The sequence below is a fragment of the Mesitornis unicolor genome, unplaced genomic scaffold (assembly GCF_000695765.1).
Source record: "Mesitornis unicolor isolate BGI_N332 unplaced genomic scaffold, ASM69576v1 scaffold841, whole genome shotgun sequence".
Classification (NCBI taxonomy): domain Eukaryota; kingdom Metazoa; phylum Chordata; class Aves; order Mesitornithiformes; family Mesitornithidae; genus Mesitornis; species Mesitornis unicolor.
In genome coordinates, this window is record NW_010162898.1 from 12,456 (window position 1) to 34,755 (window position 22,300).

Here is a 22,300-nt window from a genome sequence, read left to right on the forward strand (position 1 = left end):
ACAGAGAGTGAAAGAAAAAGACTGGTACAATGTGAGAATTCATTCTTTTCTTCATTGAACTACAGAGTGGTAGAGGAATCTCTGTGAGAAAAGAAGAGTGGCTTTTAAATAATTTAATGAGTGTTATAGACCGTTGGGACCTTGGCAGTAATAACACATTGATTCAGTTGTATGAAAGTTGTAAAATAAATGAGTAAATATAGACAAGATAAGTCACTTCTTAAAAAACTTTTGATGGTTCTTAAAAGAGAAAGTCTAATCTCTCAGGATTTTGGATGGGATTGATGGAATTCTGTATAACCTGCTTCTCAATGAAGAAATATTTAGGGAGAATTAATAATAGAAAAAAATTTACTTAGCTGCAAATACAGCAATTTATGGAACACATTTTCCTGACAGCTGCGACTAAAATCCACTTCTCAGTTCCTATGTAAGTAATCTGCGTTACACGTTCTCCCAAGCAAAATAGAAAAGCCTCCAATCGCCATCATCATGACCTACCTGTAGAAGGCAACAGGAGCTACGGCTGTCAAAGTAGGAAAAAAAATCTGTCCCTGATAAACTGTTGGAATTATTTACTTAAACGATAAAAAGAAGCAGCCTTATCCTCATATGTTTTTTGCAAGCCCTATGTGATATGCTAGCTCTGAGGATGCCTTTCAAGCCTAGGTCTGACAGTCAGGTATACCTCTAATCTGTGGGACACGAGAAGATGCTTGGTTTTGTCAAGGCCAGTCACACACTTGGATGCCTTAGGAACTCCATGAATGAACCACGTTTAGTTCTTAGGGACTTCCAGGACTGAGCTGTAGCTGAACAGATGTTAAAAGGTTATATATTTTAATTTTATACCTACAGATGCACATCACCTTCAGTTTTACTGCTGTTGTCACGCTGCTAATCATATACAGGAATACCAGCATGTTCTGAGGTTAACCCACACATTATATCCCAGCATATTTAGTCAATAAAGCACAGATGTAGGAGTTGGCATTTGAGTTCTGTTTTGTTGATTATTTTTATACCTTAATCTATTTTGCAAAATGGGAATATGAAATCTAATTAGTCTTAACAGTATTCTTCACTTTGCAATTACAATTATAGTCTATCAGCTATCATGAATGAAGAGAACACATTACTTTGGAGAAAGACGATCATTGCAACTCTGATCAGTGTTCTAAGACCTACCTGCACTTCTGAAGGTATCTCCTGAGTACTCAAAGACAGTAACTCGCTTCCCATTCCAGAATACGACAGCATCCTAAACCAATTTAAAAAAAAGCAAGCAAATATATACATTCAGTTTCTTTTGGAATCATACAGGAATTCATGAAATAACACAGCAAGACCTTCCACACAGCAGCCACCATTCACTAGTTCCACAGTATATTGAGTTGGAAGGCTTTTGGTAACCCCAAAGTTCTCTGGTCAGCACCCAGAGAATTACAGAGTCACTGTGCTCTCTGAAAATCAGCTCCACCACAGCATCACTGCTACCACCATAGCAATACATCCATTACACAATAAACTGAATATCAAAGAAGAGTAATAATAAAGATTTAGGAAGTTTGGTCTCCATACACATAACTAGACAAGCAAATAAATGAAAAAAAATTAACCTTAGTAACGAAGACTCCATTAACCTTCATATCAGTACGAAGAGTGTGTGTGGTTCCTGTGCTGAAGGTGGTCACATTAAACAGGTTGGGAGACACCTGTACAATGGCCACTTGCTGATGAAAATGGGACAACATGGCCTGCTCACTGAGGATCACCACAGAGCTGATGATGTTCGCTGCCAGCAGGTTTTTTCGGGAGCCCCACTGCAGAGAATGCGAAGAGGGGGAAAAAGGTAAAAAAAAGGCACAACACAATTTAATCTAAGAACCTGAACAGTCAGAGCAATGTCTCAAGACAGATGACAAACAGTAGGGTAGAATAAACATCTTATACATATACAAAGTCCTACTGTCTAAATACATCTATAGTGGATGACTAAGAATTATTACAGATAAGAACTACTATGCTTTTTACCCTTAGACTAAGGGAGTCTGAATAGAGGAGTTGGTTTTTAAATTAAACCCACTTTTCTTTCCTATGATATTATTGCACCACCTTACCTTTACTACTGTATGAGAACATCACATATCTAAAGGGCTTAATAATGCTGCAATCTGTAAAAGCAAGTTGCAGGCATAGTTTCTTTTTGATTACCATATTCTTTTCAGCAGTTTTGACAGCCCTTTCAGTCAACGTAGTTCAAATTCCCTAGCATAGAGTGCTAAATCGCATGCATAAATAAAGGGGTTCAAAAGCACACTCCTGCCCTTCTCCTGGAAGGACCTCCAGGTTCCAGCTAACTCTTTTTCAATGAGTTCTGTGAAGGTTATCTTTCCCTCTTTTTAGGATTGTAGAACAGCACCTACACAGAACAATTCTAAAACTGAAAAAAAACCTTACAAAATTCAATGAGAAAAAGATAAGATCCATTTCCAAGATGGTTTGCAAAGATGTAAGTTTTAACATGCAGCTTATGAATTCTATTATTAAAGGGAAAGTAATGCTCCCATTTGCATTCTTTCTTTGTACATTCACAGATACACAAGCATACGTGACATTGTTCATGTTTATTCCTACCAAAGGATGATTTTTTCCAGAAAGCATTGTGGCAACAAGCTGACTACATGCGAGCCCTTCACAAGCACCATGCTAGCCAGAAGCGACACAAACTCCACTCTGGAAGCTGTAACTATGAGTGGGGGTGCAGGGGTGCTACTCCTGTGCTACTCCACACCATGGATAATGCTCCTCAATAAGCACAGTCCATAGGTCACCACACAGCTTCAGACAGGCCAGGCCAGGGAACAGGCAGAGAGGTTTGCGGTTGGTTTTTTTGTGTTGTTTTTTGTTTTGGTTGGGTTTTTCTTTAACCTACCAGAGACCATTCATACAGACATACTCTTATGGGCTAGATAAATTATAAAGTTTCTTAGAGCTGCAGAAAATCCCTTCAGAGCCCAAGAACTTCTCTGTCTTTGCACAACTGATAAGCTCTATAAACTCTAGGAATACGCCAAGCCTCTAAGGTTTCTGCTTTCCTCAAAGTTATCTGAAGTTTCATATTAATTTCCTGCCATACTGATATTTATGTGGCTATACTTCTCAAACAGCAGTGATTTGAATAGTTGTGTTAAGAAATAATTTCATTTTATCCAAGAGCATGACCTAAGAAAAAAAGGTATTTCGCATGGTTTGTTTGGGGGTTTCTTTTTAATGGCACTTAATTACAAGTAACTAGATACTATGCTGCTCAACAGATGAGCTAGAGTGCATTTCCAAACAAGCTTTTTTGAAGCCACCATAACAGGTTGAAAAAAGATGTTAGCAACGAGTCAAATGAAATTATTGCTGCCCTTTGACCTCACCATGGTATATGGCTTTCTACCCCAAGTTTTTCATGGCAATATAGGAAAAAGCTTTTATAGAAATTACCAAAAGATTCCGTATGTAGCAATTTTTAAAATCTTTTACTAAATATTTTTTGGAGTGCAGGGACTACAATAAAAAATAAAGAGAGTTTCCATAATTAAAGACAGCTTTATAACAAGGGATAAAAGTATGGTGATTGTTGACAATTGTTTGGCAACACCTTTGTTTATGCTAACAAACATTGGGAACAAGGTGCTATTTCTGGGCAGCGCTCCATATCCTGTTATCTGGAAAACGCTTGAATGGTCAAACTGACATAAACACCGATATCTCTTCCCTTCCCTCAACTTATTAGCAGATGTATGATATACTAATGGCACACACTGTTTCCTATATCCTGGATCTTTTGTTACTGAAGCATCTTAACAAAAGATGTGGGTTCTCGACTTTAGGTTTATTTAGGTTTTCATTTTGTAAGCAGGACTCTAATACAGACCCCTTGCTACATGTCAACCCAGAGCACACATCAGTCTTTTAAATACTTTCCATTCTTATGTAAAAAAATAATGAAAGAAAACATAAAATTACTTTCTCTTGAAAGGAATCAGATATATTTGTTTGATATTTATTCCTTCCAAAAAATAATGGCTATTGTTCTCAAATATTAAGCACAGCAACAGAATAATAAGAGAAATTGTAAAAAACCTGGATAAAAATAATAATAGGGTATAACAACAAACAAAACAAAAAAAAGTGCTGGAAAACCTAAATGTGCTTTGCCTTTTAGCAGAATGGTGGTGGTCAAAGCAGCTGTTTCTTAATCTAAAACTTTTATAATTTAAATTTACATCTGCAATGCTCAACATTTCTCTTTTGCATATATCAAAATGCTAATAAGTATAGGATGACTGTATTTAAGCATACTGTGACAAATGAAAATATTTCAAATAAAAAAATGCTGCACCCTGACACTCAACAGGCAGTGGGTTAAAAAACTAAATCTTATAATGCCATTTATTGTCATAACCTTCAGCATTAAAAACATTGTCAATAGTAGTAGAAATGTTTTAAAGCATTGGTTTTGTAAACCTGTAAGAGAAAATTTATCATCCACATCTAGTCTGACACTGTTGCAAATAAAATTATCTAGCAAACAAGAAACATTTTTCTGACAAAAAAGCAGCTGAAAACATAACTGTGTGTAAAAAATATAGCACTCCCTTCTAGATGGCACATCACCAAAGAATATTTGGTTGCAAATACTTCTTTTTGGTTTTGCAACTATCAGTAAGAAAAAACTTTAAGAAAGTGACTACAAAGACGAAAATTATCTACAAACAAAATCATACATATAGTCACATTTTCTTGCTTGCTATTTTAATAAATTTATGTAAATTTTACATTTCTGACAACCTATCTGTTGCAGAAAATAACTTCAGGGTGCAGAATCCAAAGAGTTTGTCAGTGAGACACATACTGGAGAGGTGTTCGGATTTCAGGAGGCCATAACTGCTAAGTCTCCCAGACAGAGATGTATTTGCATTTCAGCATTACCTTGCTGAGCATTTCAACCCTGCCTCTAACAGAAGAGCTACAAACAGATAATATTTCCATCTATTTCGGTTTTAAAAATTACTTGATCCTGACCGTTTTTCCTCCTTCTTCTGAAAAAGGACCAGCCTCTAGTGGTGCCCACAGCTGTATGACAGTGATCATATTTATCTGTTTCACAAAGATGATCTATTTATCTGATGTTTGTGAAGTCCTAATAACATGCAGATTTGTTCCTGTCTTACCTTTATCTGAGTGACATTTCCTTCAAGTTCTGTAGGTGCCTGGAGCTTCCACTTCTCCTTGCCCTCCAAAGCCCACATGCTCTGATCGGATCCCACTGCTTTTCTCCACATCGCTATTCTCCCTTTGTTAGTTCCAGCTGCTAAGAGACCTGCCATTCACAAACATTTTAGGCATTTCATACCTTAAACTTCAGAAAAACAAAGCCACATTATACAAAATAGCAGGCAGCCTAGCTCAGGTTTGAAGGTACTGAGAAACCTTCTAGCAGCATTAATTCATCTGCCTTCCTGCCAACCAGCATCCTAGTCCTGAACTGGAGAAACTTTCTGGAGAAACAATGGGAGAAGTTTCACATGGCAAGGCCCATTTTCTAAGCTACCAGATGAAGTTGTCTTTTAAATGTAGCAGATAATGATTTTATTTTAACCATTTATTATTGAATAGCTGGTTTTCTAGTCACTATGGGCAAGTCACCATTGAACACCATTCTAGCAGACACCAGCTATGCCTCCACTGGCAAACAAGGTGATGCACAGGAGAGCTCTATAGAAAAGATCGGTTTTAAGGACCTCAGGGGTCAGTACTGGGAGCGGTACAATTAAACATCTTTGTCAGTGACATGGACAGTGGGATTGAGTGCACCCTCATCCAGTTTGCTGACAACACCAAGCTACGTGGTGTGGTAGACATGCTGGAAGGAAGGGATGCCATCCAGAGGAACCTTGACAGGCTTAAGAGGTGGGCCTATGTGAACTGCATGAAGTTCAACAAGGCCAAATTCAAGGTCCTGCAATCCCAAGCACAAACACAGGCTGGGCTAAGAATGAATTGAGAACAGCCCTGAGGAGAAAGACTTGGGAGTGCTGGTTCATGAGAAGCTCAACGTGAGCCAGTGATGTGTGCTTGGAGCCCAGAAGGTCAACCGTATCCTGGGCTGAATCCAAAGCAGTGTGGCCAGCAGGTCAAGGGAGATGATTCTGCCCCTCTATCCTGCTTTCGTGAGACCCCACTTGGAATACGGCATCCATTTCCGGAGTCCCCAGCAAAAGAAGGACATGAATGTGTTAGAGCACATCCAGAGGAGGGCCACAAAGATGATCAGTGGGCTGGAGCACCTCTCCTACAAAGACAGGCTGAGAGAGTTGGGGTTGTTCAGCCTGGAGAAGGCTCTGGGGAGACATTATAGTACCTAAAGGGGGCCTACAGGAAAGCTGGGGATGGACTTTTTAGAAGGGCATGTAGTGTTAAGACAAGGGCTAGTGGCTTTAAACTAGAAGGGGGCAGATTTAGATTAGACATTAGAAAGAAATTCTTCACTATGAGGGTGGTGAGGCACTGGCACAGGTTGCCCAGAGAAGCTGTGGATGCCTCCTCCCTGGCAGTGCTCAAGGCCAGGGTGGATGGGACTCTGAGCAGCCTGGGCTGGTGGGAGGTGTCCCTGCCCATGGCAGGGGGTTGGAATTAGATGAGCTTTAAGGTCCCTTCCATGGAATGATCTCATTGTGCTTTCAAAAGCACACTCCTGATCTGAACTAAAATGCTTCTACATCACATGCTGTCACTGAAACCCTCAGTAACAAGACAAACATACTGAAATGACTACAAGGCGCTGAAGGCTGAGGTTCGACAAGATTTAGGATTCAGAGATCACAGCTGCCATGTTATTTCTCACCTTTAGTACTGCAGTAAGAAACACAGTTAATACATTCTCCTCCTTCAAAGCCAAATTGCACATCTGGGGAGAGCACATAGTTCTCGTTTCGGTCCAAATCCCAGAACCTACAGTACACAAAACAAGAGTGTTAACAATGCTTTTCCTTCCAGGTGTCTTGCTAAACACAGTCAATAAGATGCTGTAACGTGGCATTAATTTGCTATTTCCATAATGCCCAGATAATTCATTTTTTAAAATTAAATTGCCAGCAGCTGCCTCTGGAATGTGAATTTCTTAATCTCCTTCCTGTTCCTTTGACTTTTTTATCTGCAGCGTGTTTTCTTATATTCTCCTACGAAGGAAGGAGTTGGAAGCAAACCCAGCATTAAGAAAAAGAGGAAATAAGTGAGCTGCAATTTTCCTCCTCCTTACTTATACTTCCTTCTCTATTTTAAGAATATTCCTTGGTTAACCAGTAGTCCTTTGGATTCCAGATTTATTTTCTAGAACTAAATATTGTCATCAAACATACTCCTTCTTGATAGTTGGTCTTTACCACATTCTCACAAAATTACCATATTATTTTGCCTGATAGTAGCAGACAGAGGCTCAAGAAGGTCAACTACTGATGTTAATTCAACATCTTCACCCCAAAAAAAAAGTTAGAGGAAATGGGTAGAGCAAGGCATAGTAAAGACAGAAAAAAATAAAAGTAATAATTTTTTTTACTTTTTTTTTTAAAAAAAAGATGTAAAAAGACTGAAGCTACAGAACATGGTAGCACAGCAGTGTGGCAAAGTAATATACTTAGTTTAAAGAATTAGAGATAGAAGTAACCAAAATACTTGCCTTATATTCCAGGAACAACAAAACATCCTGAAAAGCAAGCACTTCTTTCCCTGTTGCTGATGCTATGACTATCTTAAGAATCAGACAATAACAATGGAAAGAACAAGCTTTCCTTTTCGTGCAAAAAACCCAAATGGATATATTTTCAGAAGAAATCAATAATAACACTCAAGAAAGGAACAGATTTGGGTAGTACTGCCTGACAAAATAAAACAACTAGTTTTTCTCCTCAAGGAAACAGGTTTTTCATTTCATCTCTCTATATATTTTGAGAAACAAAATTAGAAAATATTGGGAGCTTCTTCATCATTGGTAAAAAAAACCAAACCAAACCAAAACAGTTCAGTAAAATATTCAGTGCATTACAAGACCATAAACCTTTTAGCTGGAATTTCTCATGGGCAGCCACAACAGCTTTTAATCAGGATTCTTACCTGATTACCGTCTCACCTAGTGCTGTAACAACAAGGCTATGGTCTATTAAAATGATGTCTGCAGAATGACTTATCTTCCCACTCAACTTCACCTGTTAACCATAAATAAATAAATTAATTTACAGTAGGTAGGAGGTACACACTGCAAGACAATAAGCAACTGAATTGCCTAGTTTGGCTAAAAAGTTAAAATACAAGAATAACTAGATTTGTCAATTCAGATAGACCAATAGTTTCTCTCAGGCCGTTATCAACACGAAATGCATTTAACATATGATGTATAAATTTAATAAAAGAAACCTTGGACTGGGTTAAGTAAGTAGGTAAGGAACAGGTTTTTTTCTCTTATACTAGATCTTCTCTCAGAACTTTGTAAAGATTGCTTAAAAATGCAAAAAACCAAATCTTACTTCTAGTCAAAAATAAATAACGATTAATAAGAAGTGGACACTCCTATAATACACAAGTGCTCAGTCATTGTCTATCTTAGACAAAAAGAAAAAAAAAGTCTTAGGAAGGTGAAGGTTTGGGTTCACTCCTCCCAGACAGTGTTCTCCAACAGTACAGTATTTCATTTGAGCCAAGGTGATTATAAGTCCTGGATGAGGTCAGTTTGGTTCTTGTCCCTGTACAAAACTTTTCACAGAAGTTTGGGTCACTATTTGTGATTCTCTGACTTGTGTTAGTTTTTAAAAGCTTCCTAGCCTTTGCAGCTGTGAAAAAGATTTTCAGTATGTGAGAACTAAACCATCTTTCAAATTTGCAGACAAAGACAATATCACCAAGGGGAGGTTCTACTCCTACAAATCTGAAAGACAAGATAGCTTTGAGCGACTAATGATAATAAAACCAAGAACACAGATTATCAACTATTGATCCACAAGACATTTTAACAAATATTTGATTGTACTGAAATTTTCAATTCTTCTGTAATTCACTAAGACAAGGTAAATGAGTATAAAAGGATTAACATAGGGTCAAAATGAAAGAAACTAAGAAAAAACAGGAAGGCAAGGTGAACACCATCTTTCCAAGTTCAACAACACATCACTCTTTCACTTTTAAATGAGCATATTATAAGCTCATCAAGGAATTATCTGAGAAACATAAAGAGAGTTGATTCATTTGCAAGAAAAAGGTGATAAACAAAAAACTTTACCCTGTAGTCTGACTCTCACCTTCATGAGCTCTTCTGCCTCTCCCTCAAGAGTAACTGCATGCAATGACAACTGCAGGTTCTCTGTTATTACAACTAAAACATCTCTTTCCTCCAAGAAGAGAAGCTTTTGGACCAGACTGTCTGTAGACAATACATGACTTGTCTTTCCTTTCTCATTCACATAATGCACAGAACCTGTAGTACACATAAATAAGGTATCATTTTCAGTCAACAGTTCTTAACTATAAAAATCAAAGTTGCTGATTTCTACCTTAACAAAATATTCGTCAGGTATTAAAAAGGTAAAAATAACAGGTTGGATGGGGCTTTGAGCAGCCTGGTCTAGTGGGAGGTGTCCCTGTCTATGGCAGGGGGGTTGGAACTAGGTGAGCTTTAAGGTCTCTTCCAACCCAAACCATTCTGTGATTCTAAGACGTGAAGCATAGCAACTTGCAGGATACAGAGCCTGTCCCTAGATGGAGCTGTGTACCACCACAACAGTGGCTCCGAGAGGGAGGATGTAACAGGCACATCTCAAGGATTCTCTCCTTCCACGGTTAAGAAGTGCTCTGTACCCCTTTTTCATTTAAATAGTTCATACCTACTGAAGAGCCTTGTAACTCACAAATAAAATGTGATTTGTGAGTCACAGATTCACAGAATCACAAAAAGAAAGCACAGCCCACTGTTGTGCAAAACAAACCTATAGCTGGACCATGCCACTCTGGCAATCATACAGAAGCCATACTGGGGTAAATGATGAGTCTCATTCCTCATAATGTAAACACTGAATCAAACTGTAATTGAGCTGCAGAACTTGCATAACTTAAATGGTTTTTGGAGTAGTTAACACTTGAATCAGGAGGATTATATACTCAAATAGCCTACCAGAAACATACTCATTACAATACTTGTTACACAGGTTCTGGCTCCTGTTCAAAGAGTTAGCAGGTTAGAGAAAGAAGGCACCATGAAAACAACTGGGGTAGGAAAAAATGAGCTGGGAGAAAACTAGTACCTAGAACAATAGAAGAGTGAGGGAAAGACAAACAGCAGGGAAGAAATGATACTAGGAAGAAAACTAACAAAACAGATATTCAGACTTTTTTCATCCTTAGACTGAAGCCACATTTCAAAGAATGAGAGAAAAAGTAAATTAATAATTTATTCTAAAAGGTGCATTCCAGCAGAATTTGCCTATTTCTAGGGAAAAAACCACAACACATGCATCATTTTGAAGCTCTGCACAAAATGCTGACAACTTCTAATTTTATTTACACTTAGGTGTTCAAGATCACCTTCCTTACACTCACTTCTTCAGGAACCTGACAAATCCAACACCTGTGGTGTCCTCTGGGAGACAATTCACCCTGAGAATGCTACGATTTTAATTATTTTAGTCATTTCTTCTTACCAAACATTCTTCAACTCCTATGAATACTCTGTCTTGTTGGATATACGAATATGATGGATCTATGGATATACTCTAGATGTTGGATAGATGAAAACAGGACTATCATGCACTGAGCTATTTTGAAGCATTAAGGTGACAAATTTCAAGTAGACTGGTTTTGCTCTTACCATCTGTCAAAGTGATAAAGAAGGACGGCCTTTCCTGGAGTCCCATTTTCAGAGGTGTTCCTGTTCCAGCTTTTCTCCAGTTAAACATATCCAAGGCCTTCTCATCACCACCCACAGCTGCTTTTGCTAGCTGTACAAAGTCCCTGCAAACAGAGATACTTAATTTCTAGTTCCTTACATAACAGAGTACTTGCCATCTCAAAGAATGGATGAGTAGTTAATGAAGCATACTGAAAAGGGAATAAAGATATTTCATACACTGATTGGAATAAAGAGCAAACTCAGATAGATACAGTCAAATTTTAATACTAGTTTTCATTTGCATTGTTTCACCTTTTTTTCCATAAGCATTATTATTTTTACAGAGCTGGGAAACAGAAGTGGCTCTGACAAGAAAAATCCTTTTTTCCTTTTTTTTTTTTTTAACTACAGTCATTTCCTATTTCTTGCTTGTAGAGGAAAGAAATAATAATATGTAAGAACTGACTTTTAATTTAATTAATCTTGCCAATAATTTAATGGATAATTGTGTTTTCAGTGTGCTTTCTGCTTTTCACAATCAACAACATGGTTAATTAGAAGAACTAAAGGAAGAAGAGTCAACAGCAACAAGCAGAAAAATATGGACAAAAGGAAGATCTGTTGCTGCATACTGCACACAAAAAGCCAGCTACTAGAGTGGGAGAAGGACTTGGAAATAAAAGACATTTAGGAGAAGGACTTTTTTTCCTATATTTAAAAAAAAGGTTTGTCTGTGAGTAGGATTTGCTTTCCATGGAACAAAAGAAAGACCTGGTCTACTAGCAATCTTGATGGGGCACAATACTTACTCGTCAGGATGGGGTGGGCGAAAAACACAGTGAGACAGACATTTTCCATACTCTTGTTTCAGCAGCGCAGGACCCTGCACTCTGCCTCGCTGGTTCATTCTCCAGAGAACCAAAACACCGTGCTAGAAAAAGAAGACAGTTAATTCATTACACTTTGCACACAGATGAGAATCCAGACGCCAGCTACTCAGTGCATGTAAAAATAAACATTTTGACAAAGCAACACCTTTCCTTTAATTTAGTTTTTTCTTGCAAGCAGTCTGATTGCTGAAATAAAAGATATTGAAGTAAAGGAGAGTAAAGCATAAGATAAGCATCCCTGAGTAAATCCATATAACATTGATAAGGTCTTAAGGTCTTTAAAGTCCCTTCCAACTCTAAACATTCTATGATTACTAAATATTCACTAGCTAGATTCTCATTTCACTATATAAAAGGGGAACCAGCTCATCAAGAATAAGGACTGCCACATTTCAAGTATTTCCACAACATATTTTCCATACAGGAAGTTTTGACTCATTTTTAGAGTATTAATAAAAACAGAACATGGGAGATCAGCATGGTTTTTTTGTACTTAAGTGAGCATTGCTATGCACTCACTACAGATTAATATGTTGTAGTTGGAACCAGTTTCTTGACATCTGCGCTTTATTCCTGAGTCTGTCACAAAATATATAATTCAAATTGTCTATGCCTCAATTACCCCATCCATTAAAGAGCCTTACCCCATCCATTAAAGAGCCTGAAACCCTAATCTACTCAGAACATACTGAGATTAGATACACTTTTAGTTAAATCGATAAAACAGCAACGAGTACTCTACAAAAAGTTTAAAACATTGACATTTGGTTTTACCCCCCAGCAGTTTTAATTTGCACATAAAGTGGGATAATTTATCTCCCTTCTTACTATCCCTTCCAATCCAAGACTTGCACCACTGTGTTCCACACCAAACACCCATTCGACATTTCAATTCCTCACCATATCACCGGATACAAGGCAGGTACCATTCATACTCCAGTTTAGGACTGTAATTTTGGTGTTATGATTTGGTGGCACCGCATGGTGCTCCTTGTCCTGTTTGTTAAGTATCACAACTTCTCCCGTCTCCCAGCCTGCTGCAAGAATTGGTCTGGAAGGGTGCCAGGAGAGTGACGTGACCTGAAAGCTTCTCTCAAGATGTGCATCGGACACATGTTCTCCCTGCAAATAGGAATAAAGTGCAAGCTCAGTACAAGGGAAATGCAGCACAAGGATGCAGCTAAACCTTCAGATTTGCTTCCCAGTCAACAAGGTATTTTTCTGTGATAAAGGATTGGCATGAAATAGAGCTTCCTGCAAGAGAGGTTAAGTGGCTCCACAAAATCTCTTTGCAGCTCTTTCTCATGCGTAAAAACATACTAAAACATGCAGTACACTTGAAAATTGATAATGAAAGCATGGGAGTGTTAAGTGACCGCCTCACTCTGCTTTTCCAGGATATTCTTCTCATGTACATATCAGGAGCTCTCACTGAATATCAAGCTTTTACTCCTACATGAAGGAAAAGAAGGCTTTGAGCACATTTCAAGGTTAAAAAAAAACAACTTTGGAAAAAGAAATACCTCACTGAGGACACAGAATAATACTTAAACAGCTCTTAAAGGCAGACATTCCTTTTTGCATGGTTTGCAATAATATTTCAGACAAATAATTGAACCTGTTTTTCCATTTGTAAATTTGGATGACAGTTTTTCATAATATACCTCAAGAAGTATACTTTTTACAGGCTACTCATATTAACAGAATTAAATGTTTCCAGTATGCCTGCTGCTAGATAGCTTGTAGTACCATTTCCCTAAATAGCGCACTTTTTTTCCTGAAAATTATGCAAACTAAAGTCCTACGCAAGCCTCTTGTGTAAAGTTTAGAGTATGCAAAGGAAATATCTATCTACAGGCAGAAACCATACTAGGAAACAACCTACTCAAATGGAACAAGCTGAGTCTAGCAAATCAGTTCAGACTCAGGCTGAAGGAATTATTTTTTTTAATTTACATTTCTTAGTACATTTTGTTCACTCAGGGTTAAAAAAAAGCAGCAGCATGTGTCCATTTTATTCACAAGCCTGAAATTCTCATACCATGAGAAGCAAAAAACAAATTGGTAACCATCACAAACAAGACTGAAAGGCTGTAAAAATAAAATTTCAATGAAAAGATCAATTTAATTTATAAGGACCTTTTTATAAAATACATGTAATCAGTAGTGGATGAATCTGACATGTCCTAAATAGCATGAGACATAGATAGCAATTAAAGTTGAGAGAGAGATTTTCAGGGAGCATAAGTAAGGCTGCAAATACAGAGACGAAAAAGTGAAGTTTCAAACCAGCAAAATGGTATCAAGCCCAAAAGCAGAGCTGCTGATTTTTCACCTGTTCCAGGTAGATATCCACACAGCCCCCAGATGCTGTGCTGATGGAAGCAACTGCCAGGAGCGGATGGAGTGGGTGCCACGCTATGTGGGAAGGAGAAGCAACTGCATCAGGAGCTTCTGCTCGGTGATCCACATACACAGCCATAACAGCAGAAACTGTCACAGACTGCAAACCTGTACAAGGAAAACAAACATTTCTAACAGGTATGCTTAAGTATATTATATATATATATATACACACTTAATATATGCTATTTTCTATATAATATATACACTGTATAATAACAAGTGTGCTTAACAACGGAAAAAATAAAGCTACAGCATCATCTTGTTAATACGCACTACACAGACATGAAAAAGGTTGTAATGGTATTTTTAAAAAATACAGAGGAATACTGAACCTTGTGGTCTGTAGATTCACAGTGCGCACAGGCCAGTGCCAGCCTCTCACCAGAACTTATGCTGGCTTATTTCAGAGGACTCTGAAATAACTCAGAATTTACCAGAAAGCTACTTCCAGCACTCATATCCAAAGATGTCAATTAATGTACAGACAAGAGCAATTTTATGTTGTAAAGTCTCATATCTGGGCTTTGAAAGGAAGTTTTTTAACAGTTGTCACCACTTTGGAGCTTGTACTGTTGAAACCACACAAGATGAGTTTAACTCATACTATCAGCTTTCTACATTTGAAATGTTATATACATTTGAATGAAAATACTCGATAAGTGCTGATGTTTCAAGGAAAAGAACCTGAAAGCAATGCTCTTTTCAGAGTTGTATGTCAGAAACAGAGGAAGTCACTAATAATCTTTAATATCTTATATACAGAGGTGCTATTTGGGGTTTGTGTTGTGTGATCTTATTGGCTTGGTTTCTAAAGAAAAACAAGTGGAAAAAACCATTTTGAGTTATTGGCAAATAATGCCAAGATCTGGTGGAAAAAACAAATAAACAAACAAAAAGAAAGAAAAATAAAAACTGTGAAAGGTTTAAAAGACTCCTTTGACATTTTGGGGGAAGACACTAAACAAGTTAAAAATCAGCAAATACACACACACAGAGCAGTTCCATTTGCAAAAGTCACCAACTGGACACCAGTGCAGGATATAAAATGGACATAAACAGATTCTTGCTTTAAAGTCTCTTTACTTCAAATATTCTGTCAGTGCTCAAAATAAATATTTTGCTTTAAGAAGGTTGTCTTAAAAAAAAATCAAAAAATGAAGTGAGATACAGAGCCTTTGATTAGACAGGTTAGAAGGGTGGGTAACATTTTAAAATAAGTTGGTAGTTCTGTATGTTGACTCTGGTATTACAAGGAACAACACAAGCTACCAGGCATCAGAACAGAAGCGAGTGCAGTCAGCCTAATAGCAAGCAACTTGGTCTTTCGACAAGATCATTCATCCCTCCTTCAAAATTCTCCGTGTTCCCACAGCGGCATGTGATTCTACTTTTATTGCCACACACACCAAACAACCAAAAAACCAAACAACAAACCATTCAAATAAAAATTGAAGTGGTTTTCATCTTTATATTCTGTTTGTTTTATTAAATCTTCCACACATTCTACCATTTTTATTCTTATTTCATCTATTTCATCCATATTTGAATATAAGCTTTATATGGGCTCAAATTTTGAACTAAGAGAGAAATTCACTTCAGATTCAGATAAAAATTTGAGATGCCTAAATGAAAGAAAAATACATTCGGTATGAAATAATCGTTTTATCACACAAAACCACACCACTAGAATGCCTTTTCTAGAGCCACCTTTTTCTGCTGTTTAATGTTCCTTGCATCTATAGTCATAAACATCACTTCTTCTTATTCAGTTATTTCTGTCCTCTTCAGAGAGGAAAGAAAGTAAGTTTTTCAAGCTCACAAATGGCATGTCTTTATCAACTCACTAACAGGTACATCAAGCCACATTGTCTGCTTTGCTACAGGTGACTGTCAGCTTGTTCCAATCAGGACAGCTATCTGGCCCTTTCAGCAGACTAGCTGAAAAACAAGATTCAATGATATTGTGATGCAAATTATGGACAATCCCTAACTTAAAATACTTTTCACCATCTCAGTAACTATACAAAATTGTGCAGGAGACTGCTATACACAAATAAATAAACTGCTTATATAAGTGGATTACTCAGTGGTATAAAAACCACTAAACCAACATTCATTTGCTTGCCATGATCTTGGGAATTCATTATTCACATGTTTACTGCTGCTTCAAGCTCATGTATTAACAATCTGTAGCTTTGACAGATGCTTCTTCAAAAAGCCTTCAAAGACAAAATACGAAAACTGAGTAGCACTACCTCTACAAATTATTCTGGCACTGTATGTTCTGTTTTTTCAAGGTCTACAAGACAGGAATTTCTGGAAAAAGTTAACCACCTTGAAACTTGGAATATCTTGACCAAGTCCAGATATCTCGAAAATGTCCAATGACGGGACACCCACAACTTCTCTGGGCAACCTGTTCCAGTGCCTCACTACCCTCATTGTAAAACTTTACTTCCTTATGTCCAAATTAAACGTACCCTCTGTCAGTTTAAAGCTGTTAGCCCTTGTCCTGTCAGTACAGGCTCTGCCAAGAAGTCTGTTCCCATCTTTCTTATAAACCCCCTTTAAGTATTGAAAGGCCACAATAAGGCCTCCTCAGACCCTTCCCCTCTCCACACTGAACAACCCCAACTCTCTCAGCCTTTCCCCATAGCAGAGGTGCTCCAGCCCTCTCATAATTTTTTGTGGTCTCCTCTGGACCCACCCTAACAGGTCCATGTCTTTCTTGTGGTGGGACCCCTAAAGCTGGACACAGAACTGCAGGTGGGGTCTCACCAGAGCAGAGGGGCAGAATCCCCTCTCCTGACCTGCTGGCCACACTGCTTTTGATGCAGCGCAGGACATAGTTGGCTTTCTGGGCTGCAAGTGCACATTGCCAGCTCACGTTCAGCTTTTCATCCACCAGTACGCCCAATTCCTTCTCCATAGGACTACTCTCAATCCCTTCATCTCCCGGCCTGTATGGATTCCAAGGATTCTCTTGGCCCAGGTGCAGGACCTTGCACTTGGCCTTGTTGAACTTCATGACGTTTGCCAGGCGAACATTACATTACATTAAACATGGCATTAATGTCTGCCCATAGAGGGAAGTCAAGAGAGGTTCAAGCTCATTATCAGTCTCTGTTCTTAAAGCCACGTTTAGTCCAGACACAACGCACCCATATGAAGGTGGCCCTGTGCTCTGGATATCGGAGCCTTTGAGGAAATCAAGCTTTACTTCAGAGTTTATCAGCTCATAGGTCATACACCACCAACACAGGAGCCAATGCAGGTTGAGACGTGGTCATCAACTCAGATCACGGGCCAAGGACTGAGTTTGTCTGTCGAAACCCCATGGGTCACCTCGGCCACGCTGTGACCATCATCGCCGGCACAAAACAACGACGAGCTCCGTGAACCCGCCACAGCACAGGCGCAGTGACCACCCCTGTCCCGCCCGCCACGTTCGAGCTCCGTGGCCGCCCCGGCCGCTCGCACCGGCCGCCCCGGAGCTGCCCGCCCGAGAAGCTGGCCAAGGCGCTGAGGGCTCCCAGTGCCTTCGCTTGGGCCGATCGCAGTGGCCAGCGCCTCCCGCCCGCTCTTACCTGCCGGCAGCCCGGCCCCGGCGCTGAAGGCCGCACTCGCTCCGAGAGGCTTTGCGTTACCACTGACAACGGGGGGAGCGCCTCCAGCACGGAAACACCCGACCCGGAGCCGAAGAGTCACGGAAACAACCGAGGCGGTCCGCGCGCACGCCAGAGAGAAGCGGAAAGTGCCGAGCGCAGCGGAGCCGGGCGCGCTCGGCCATGGAGCTCCGCGGTCCCTGCCGAGAGCGGGGAGATGCGCTCCTCCCGAAGCGAGCAGCGACCGCTCCGGGCTGGCTCGGCGTTGGACGGGCACCGGCAGCTGGCTGGAGTGTTTCATGGATGAACCCGGCAGAAGCTTTGACACCGGTGACGGAGCATGCAACCTCCGGTCTCCTGTGCACCTACAAACTCTGCACGACCCTGAACACAACCACTATGAGAGAGCCCAATCCTCCTAAAACTTGGTGAAATATAAATTCATATCGTGACCATGTGCAATTGAACACCCTAGTGAGCTTTTTCAGAGCTTTTGTGGGAAAAGGGATTTCATTACTTTTTAAGATAGCAGCCAAGTTTTTCTGGTAACATCTAAGTGAAGATGGCCCCACAAGCCTTCCTGTGCTGCCTGGGTACAGTAGGTATGGTCCAGGTCAGGGCCAGCACTGCTCCATCACCAGTCGTGAGCCTGCTTTCAGCCTTAGCAGCTGGGTTTACCCAACACAATCAAATGAGACAATTTCAGACCCAATCCTTGTACCACTGTTAACCCCACAGTCATTTGTAATTCCTCTAAAGTCACAATACCTCCACACAAACAGATGGAAAGCTGCATCTCCAGTACAGCCATGACCAATGGCTTCTGCATGCACTAACTTGTCTTGACTCTGGCCATGCACCATTTATGTGGTGTCTCACACTGTTTCCCTTTTCCAAGGGAAAGGCACAGCAATTACTGGGACCCTTCTGACAAAAAAAGGTCAGTTTTGTTAGCAAGTAGGAAGAAACACTAGGTGGTAGGCAGACTGCAGTAGAATGTGCTGTGTCTCTTCCAGGACTGAAAGATAAGACTTCAGGTAAGGAGCCACAACTCTGGCATTAGACCTTCTTGCTGCAAGGTCAGCAACTCCCTCTATAACAAATTGTTTTCTGAGCAGAACTGACAAAGCCCTGTTTCATGGAGCTTTTTTACCCTCATGCTTTAATTGTTTTCTCCCTTACAAGGCATCAGCTCTCACAAAGTCATTTATGGCATCTCTTCTTGGTGGATTCTTGGACATGGAATAACAGCATTAGCTCACTTGGGTTGCACTCCCAAAGCAGAGTTAGTAATTCATTTATTGGCTCTGCCCAGTTGACTATTTTCAGTTTGAGCCCATAGTATTTTTTAGATCATCAGACTTGAAGATGAGTATTTGAGCAGACCATGTGTGCAAATGCCTTGTTTTCTCAAACCAGGCTAATGAGGAAACTATTGCAACTATGGGGTACAACCAAGGCAGAAATGCATGGCCAGTAGGAGCCTCCAGCAATCACCCAGGCCATCACCCCTTTCTGGGCTGGAATAAGAATAATCTGAAAACACTCCACAGACTGTCTCTGCTCAAGTGACCATTTTCACAGCTTTCATAGTTGCCCAGTTCAATGTTACACAAAGTTTTGCCCAATAACTAAACTACATATTTCTTCTTGTGCAGGCTTAGCTGGAAATTAAAGCTTCCCCGCTCTCCAATATTCAACAGTGATGCCCTGCTGTAAAGGATTTATATAATAAATAGACAAATACAGCATCCTACAATCCTAAGATCTTCCCCTGAGTACTGTGCTTATGAAAGATGCTGAACATCTGAGTCCCCGAAGTCCCAGGACAGGCAAAGAACAGGCTTTAGCAGTGTAGTCTCACACAGTGCATTTCATCCCTTCCTTCAAGGGCTTGACCTCAGATGCCAAGAAAAAAAAAATTGCATTAGATGTTTCCTATTTAGTAAGCCATAAAGGATTAACAACAGAAGTCTGACCTTCGGTTTAAATCCTCTTACCTGAATGGCAAAGAACTGCTTTAGTAACACAAAGATCACCCATTATAATTTGTCAGATTAAACAATTCAGGAGCCTTTTAAGAACAAATGAGTTAGAAATAAAATGTAGTAACTTCTAAGTAACCTAAAAGGGAAATACAGGACAACATCCACAATATGGGTGGCTTTTACATCTAAGATCTTTGGTAAAGTAGTTTCACATTATAATTAGTGTAATGATCATGTACATTAGATGCAAAATTGAAAACACCTCAAGATAAAACAGAATTATTAACTTTGTCCTTCTGCACTGCTTGCTCTGTTTCTAATAAGCATGCAATTTGTTATCCATATCTTAAAATACACAGGATGTGCAATAAATCCAAGTAAATTTTCTTGCCTAGCCTAGAAAACCAGGGCAAACACCAAAAGATTATTTGCATTTTGTATCTGTGCAGGTCTGCCAAAGCATGATTATGGACCCTCCCTACTATTATATTAAAAAAGAACGAATGAAAGTTCAAGTGTCTTTTGACATCTCAACCTACCCCCTGCCTCTCAGCTCTTGTCAAACTCCTTTTTATTCAGTCTTTCTTTCACAAACATTTACACACATGAGCAATTTCACACCTTAACAGTCTACTTGAGGCAATGGAGCTATTCAAGCATATAAAGTTATTTACATACAGAGAGAATGGAAACCTTCAACTGTGAGCTCCTTGGGGCACTGAACATACCTTCACGTCTCTTTGCAAACCGCCATGGAAATACATGGCACTGTAGACACGGAACGCATCATTTCCTGTCAGTATTGTTAAATTTGGTTGTGGTCAAGCCAAGCGTCAAAAATAAGCCATATGATCTTGTGCTACATTATAACAAAACTGGAAAATACTATCGACAAAAAAAACTAATTAAGATGCAGATTTAAATGCAAAGTACTACAGTGGAAACAAGACCATTAAGCAATCCAGCTCTTTTTTGTTTACGAATTGCATTTACAGCAATACACTTGGTAACTCACAGCTACGCTTTACAGCATATTTATAGGAGATGACACAGAGCCCAAGGCATGTTCAAGTTTAGTTCACCATCATAAGATAATTGCTTGCAACACTCCATCGCAGCCCAATCTTCTAGAATTTAGATACCTTTGATTTCTTAAGTTACAGCTTATGTAGCTTTTCCTTGGGGTAAGAGGACCAAGACATCCTTTCCTACTACTGTAGTCACAAAGTTTCAAGAGTATGATCTTTCCATGGAGTTTAAGGGAAAAAAAAACACCTCACACAGTACCAGTTGTAAAATTTTTAAAATCATTCTTCCTAGCAGTTGACATGAAGTCACCACACAAAAGTGTCAGCAGCCACGGGAAAACAGGCCAAAACATTAGGTTAACAAATGAAATTCAACCTCCTTTAATTCAGTACATCACTGAATAAAGCTTCTTTTAAAAAGATTCCCACTTAAGGATACATACTTAGTGCAAATGCTGCATGAAGACTGGAAGTTGTGAAGACACTAGGCCTTCCTGGGGGATTTAATTTATACTTTCATGTACATTATTCTCAACCTTTACAAACAACAATGAACTTGTTAAAATCTTTAATTATTAGAAAGTGTGTTGTCAAGGAAGCTGACAGATCCTTAAGCGCTGCAGCACCGCCCTGGGCCCTGCTCAGCTCAAAGCCCTCAGCTGCATGGCTGCCATCTCAGATGGCCTGCCCTCCTCCAGCTACACCCAAATTAGCAGGAAGTGGTAAGCTCTTTAGTCAACACTCAGGAGCCACCAAGTTCCCATGTGAAGGCATGGTCTGTATCCACCCATGGCACAGTGAACTGCAGCCCCAGTGCTGTCCCTGCCACTCCCAAGGCTGGTCAAGGAAAGAACAAGGAGATCCAAACTGAGAGCGGTTGCAGGGCTCCTCACATAAAGGAGTGGGAAGCAACAGATGCTGCCGCTGTGATGTGGCTTAGCCAAGCATCAAGCCCTCACACCAGAAGCTGGAGCTCACCTGTGCCAGTGGACCTCTCCAAACTAATTGGTATTGCCACTAGGATGTCCTGCTTTGTTTTTACTGCCTGGCTAAGACCCGAGCACAGGGGGCCGCAGGAGAGACTAGCGAAGCAGTGAAACGAACGAGGCCAAGCTACAGCAGCTCGCCCAAACCTCGTCCACCACTGCTGCCAAAGCACACCACAATCTGCCCGGTCTGCGAGAACAGCATTTTCCCGGCCGGCAATAAATAGAATGCCGCATGCAAATCAGCAGCTTTCTGACCAATGGGATCTTGGATCATGTCCAAGAACCTCGGCTATAGGGCCCTCCATTGGTTTTTCCTTTAGCCAATCAGAAGCCAGCTCTTGGGATTCGCCTCGCCGTCTTGACTGGCACCGGTGACTGCCTCTTTCTCTGCGCTACGCTGTCGTCACCTGCCCCGCGCGGCACTTTGTTTGGCTTGCGTTAAAGCCATGGCCCCGCCTCTCGCCTCGCTC

At 40.0% G+C, this 22,300-nt stretch overlaps 1 protein-coding gene across 1 annotated transcript in view; it reads right to left on the bottom strand.

The window, feature by feature from the left end:
- Window positions 1-14,296, bottom strand: part of LOC104547882 (intraflagellar transport protein 140 homolog) — a gene marked incomplete at its 3' end in the record, with an annotated part of 24,689 nt that extends 10,393 nt beyond the window's left edge. The window contains exons 1-10 of the mRNA XM_010193745.1: window positions 14,150-14,296; window positions 12,715-12,936; window positions 11,734-11,855; window positions 10,904-11,046; window positions 9,342-9,517; window positions 8,164-8,255; window positions 6,899-7,005; window positions 5,226-5,374; window positions 1,620-1,823; window positions 1,189-1,261 (exon numbers count right to left, since the gene is read on the bottom strand). Coding sequence (XP_010192047.1) covers window positions 1,189-1,261; window positions 1,620-1,823; window positions 5,226-5,374; window positions 6,899-7,005; window positions 8,164-8,255; window positions 9,342-9,517; window positions 10,904-11,046; window positions 11,734-11,855; window positions 12,715-12,936; window positions 14,150-14,296 — 1,435 coding nt within the window. The remainder of the gene's footprint in view (window positions 1-1,188; window positions 1,262-1,619; window positions 1,824-5,225; window positions 5,375-6,898; window positions 7,006-8,163; window positions 8,256-9,341; window positions 9,518-10,903; window positions 11,047-11,733; window positions 11,856-12,714; window positions 12,937-14,149) is intronic.
- Between the last annotated feature and the right edge of the window lie 8,004 nt (window positions 14,297-22,300).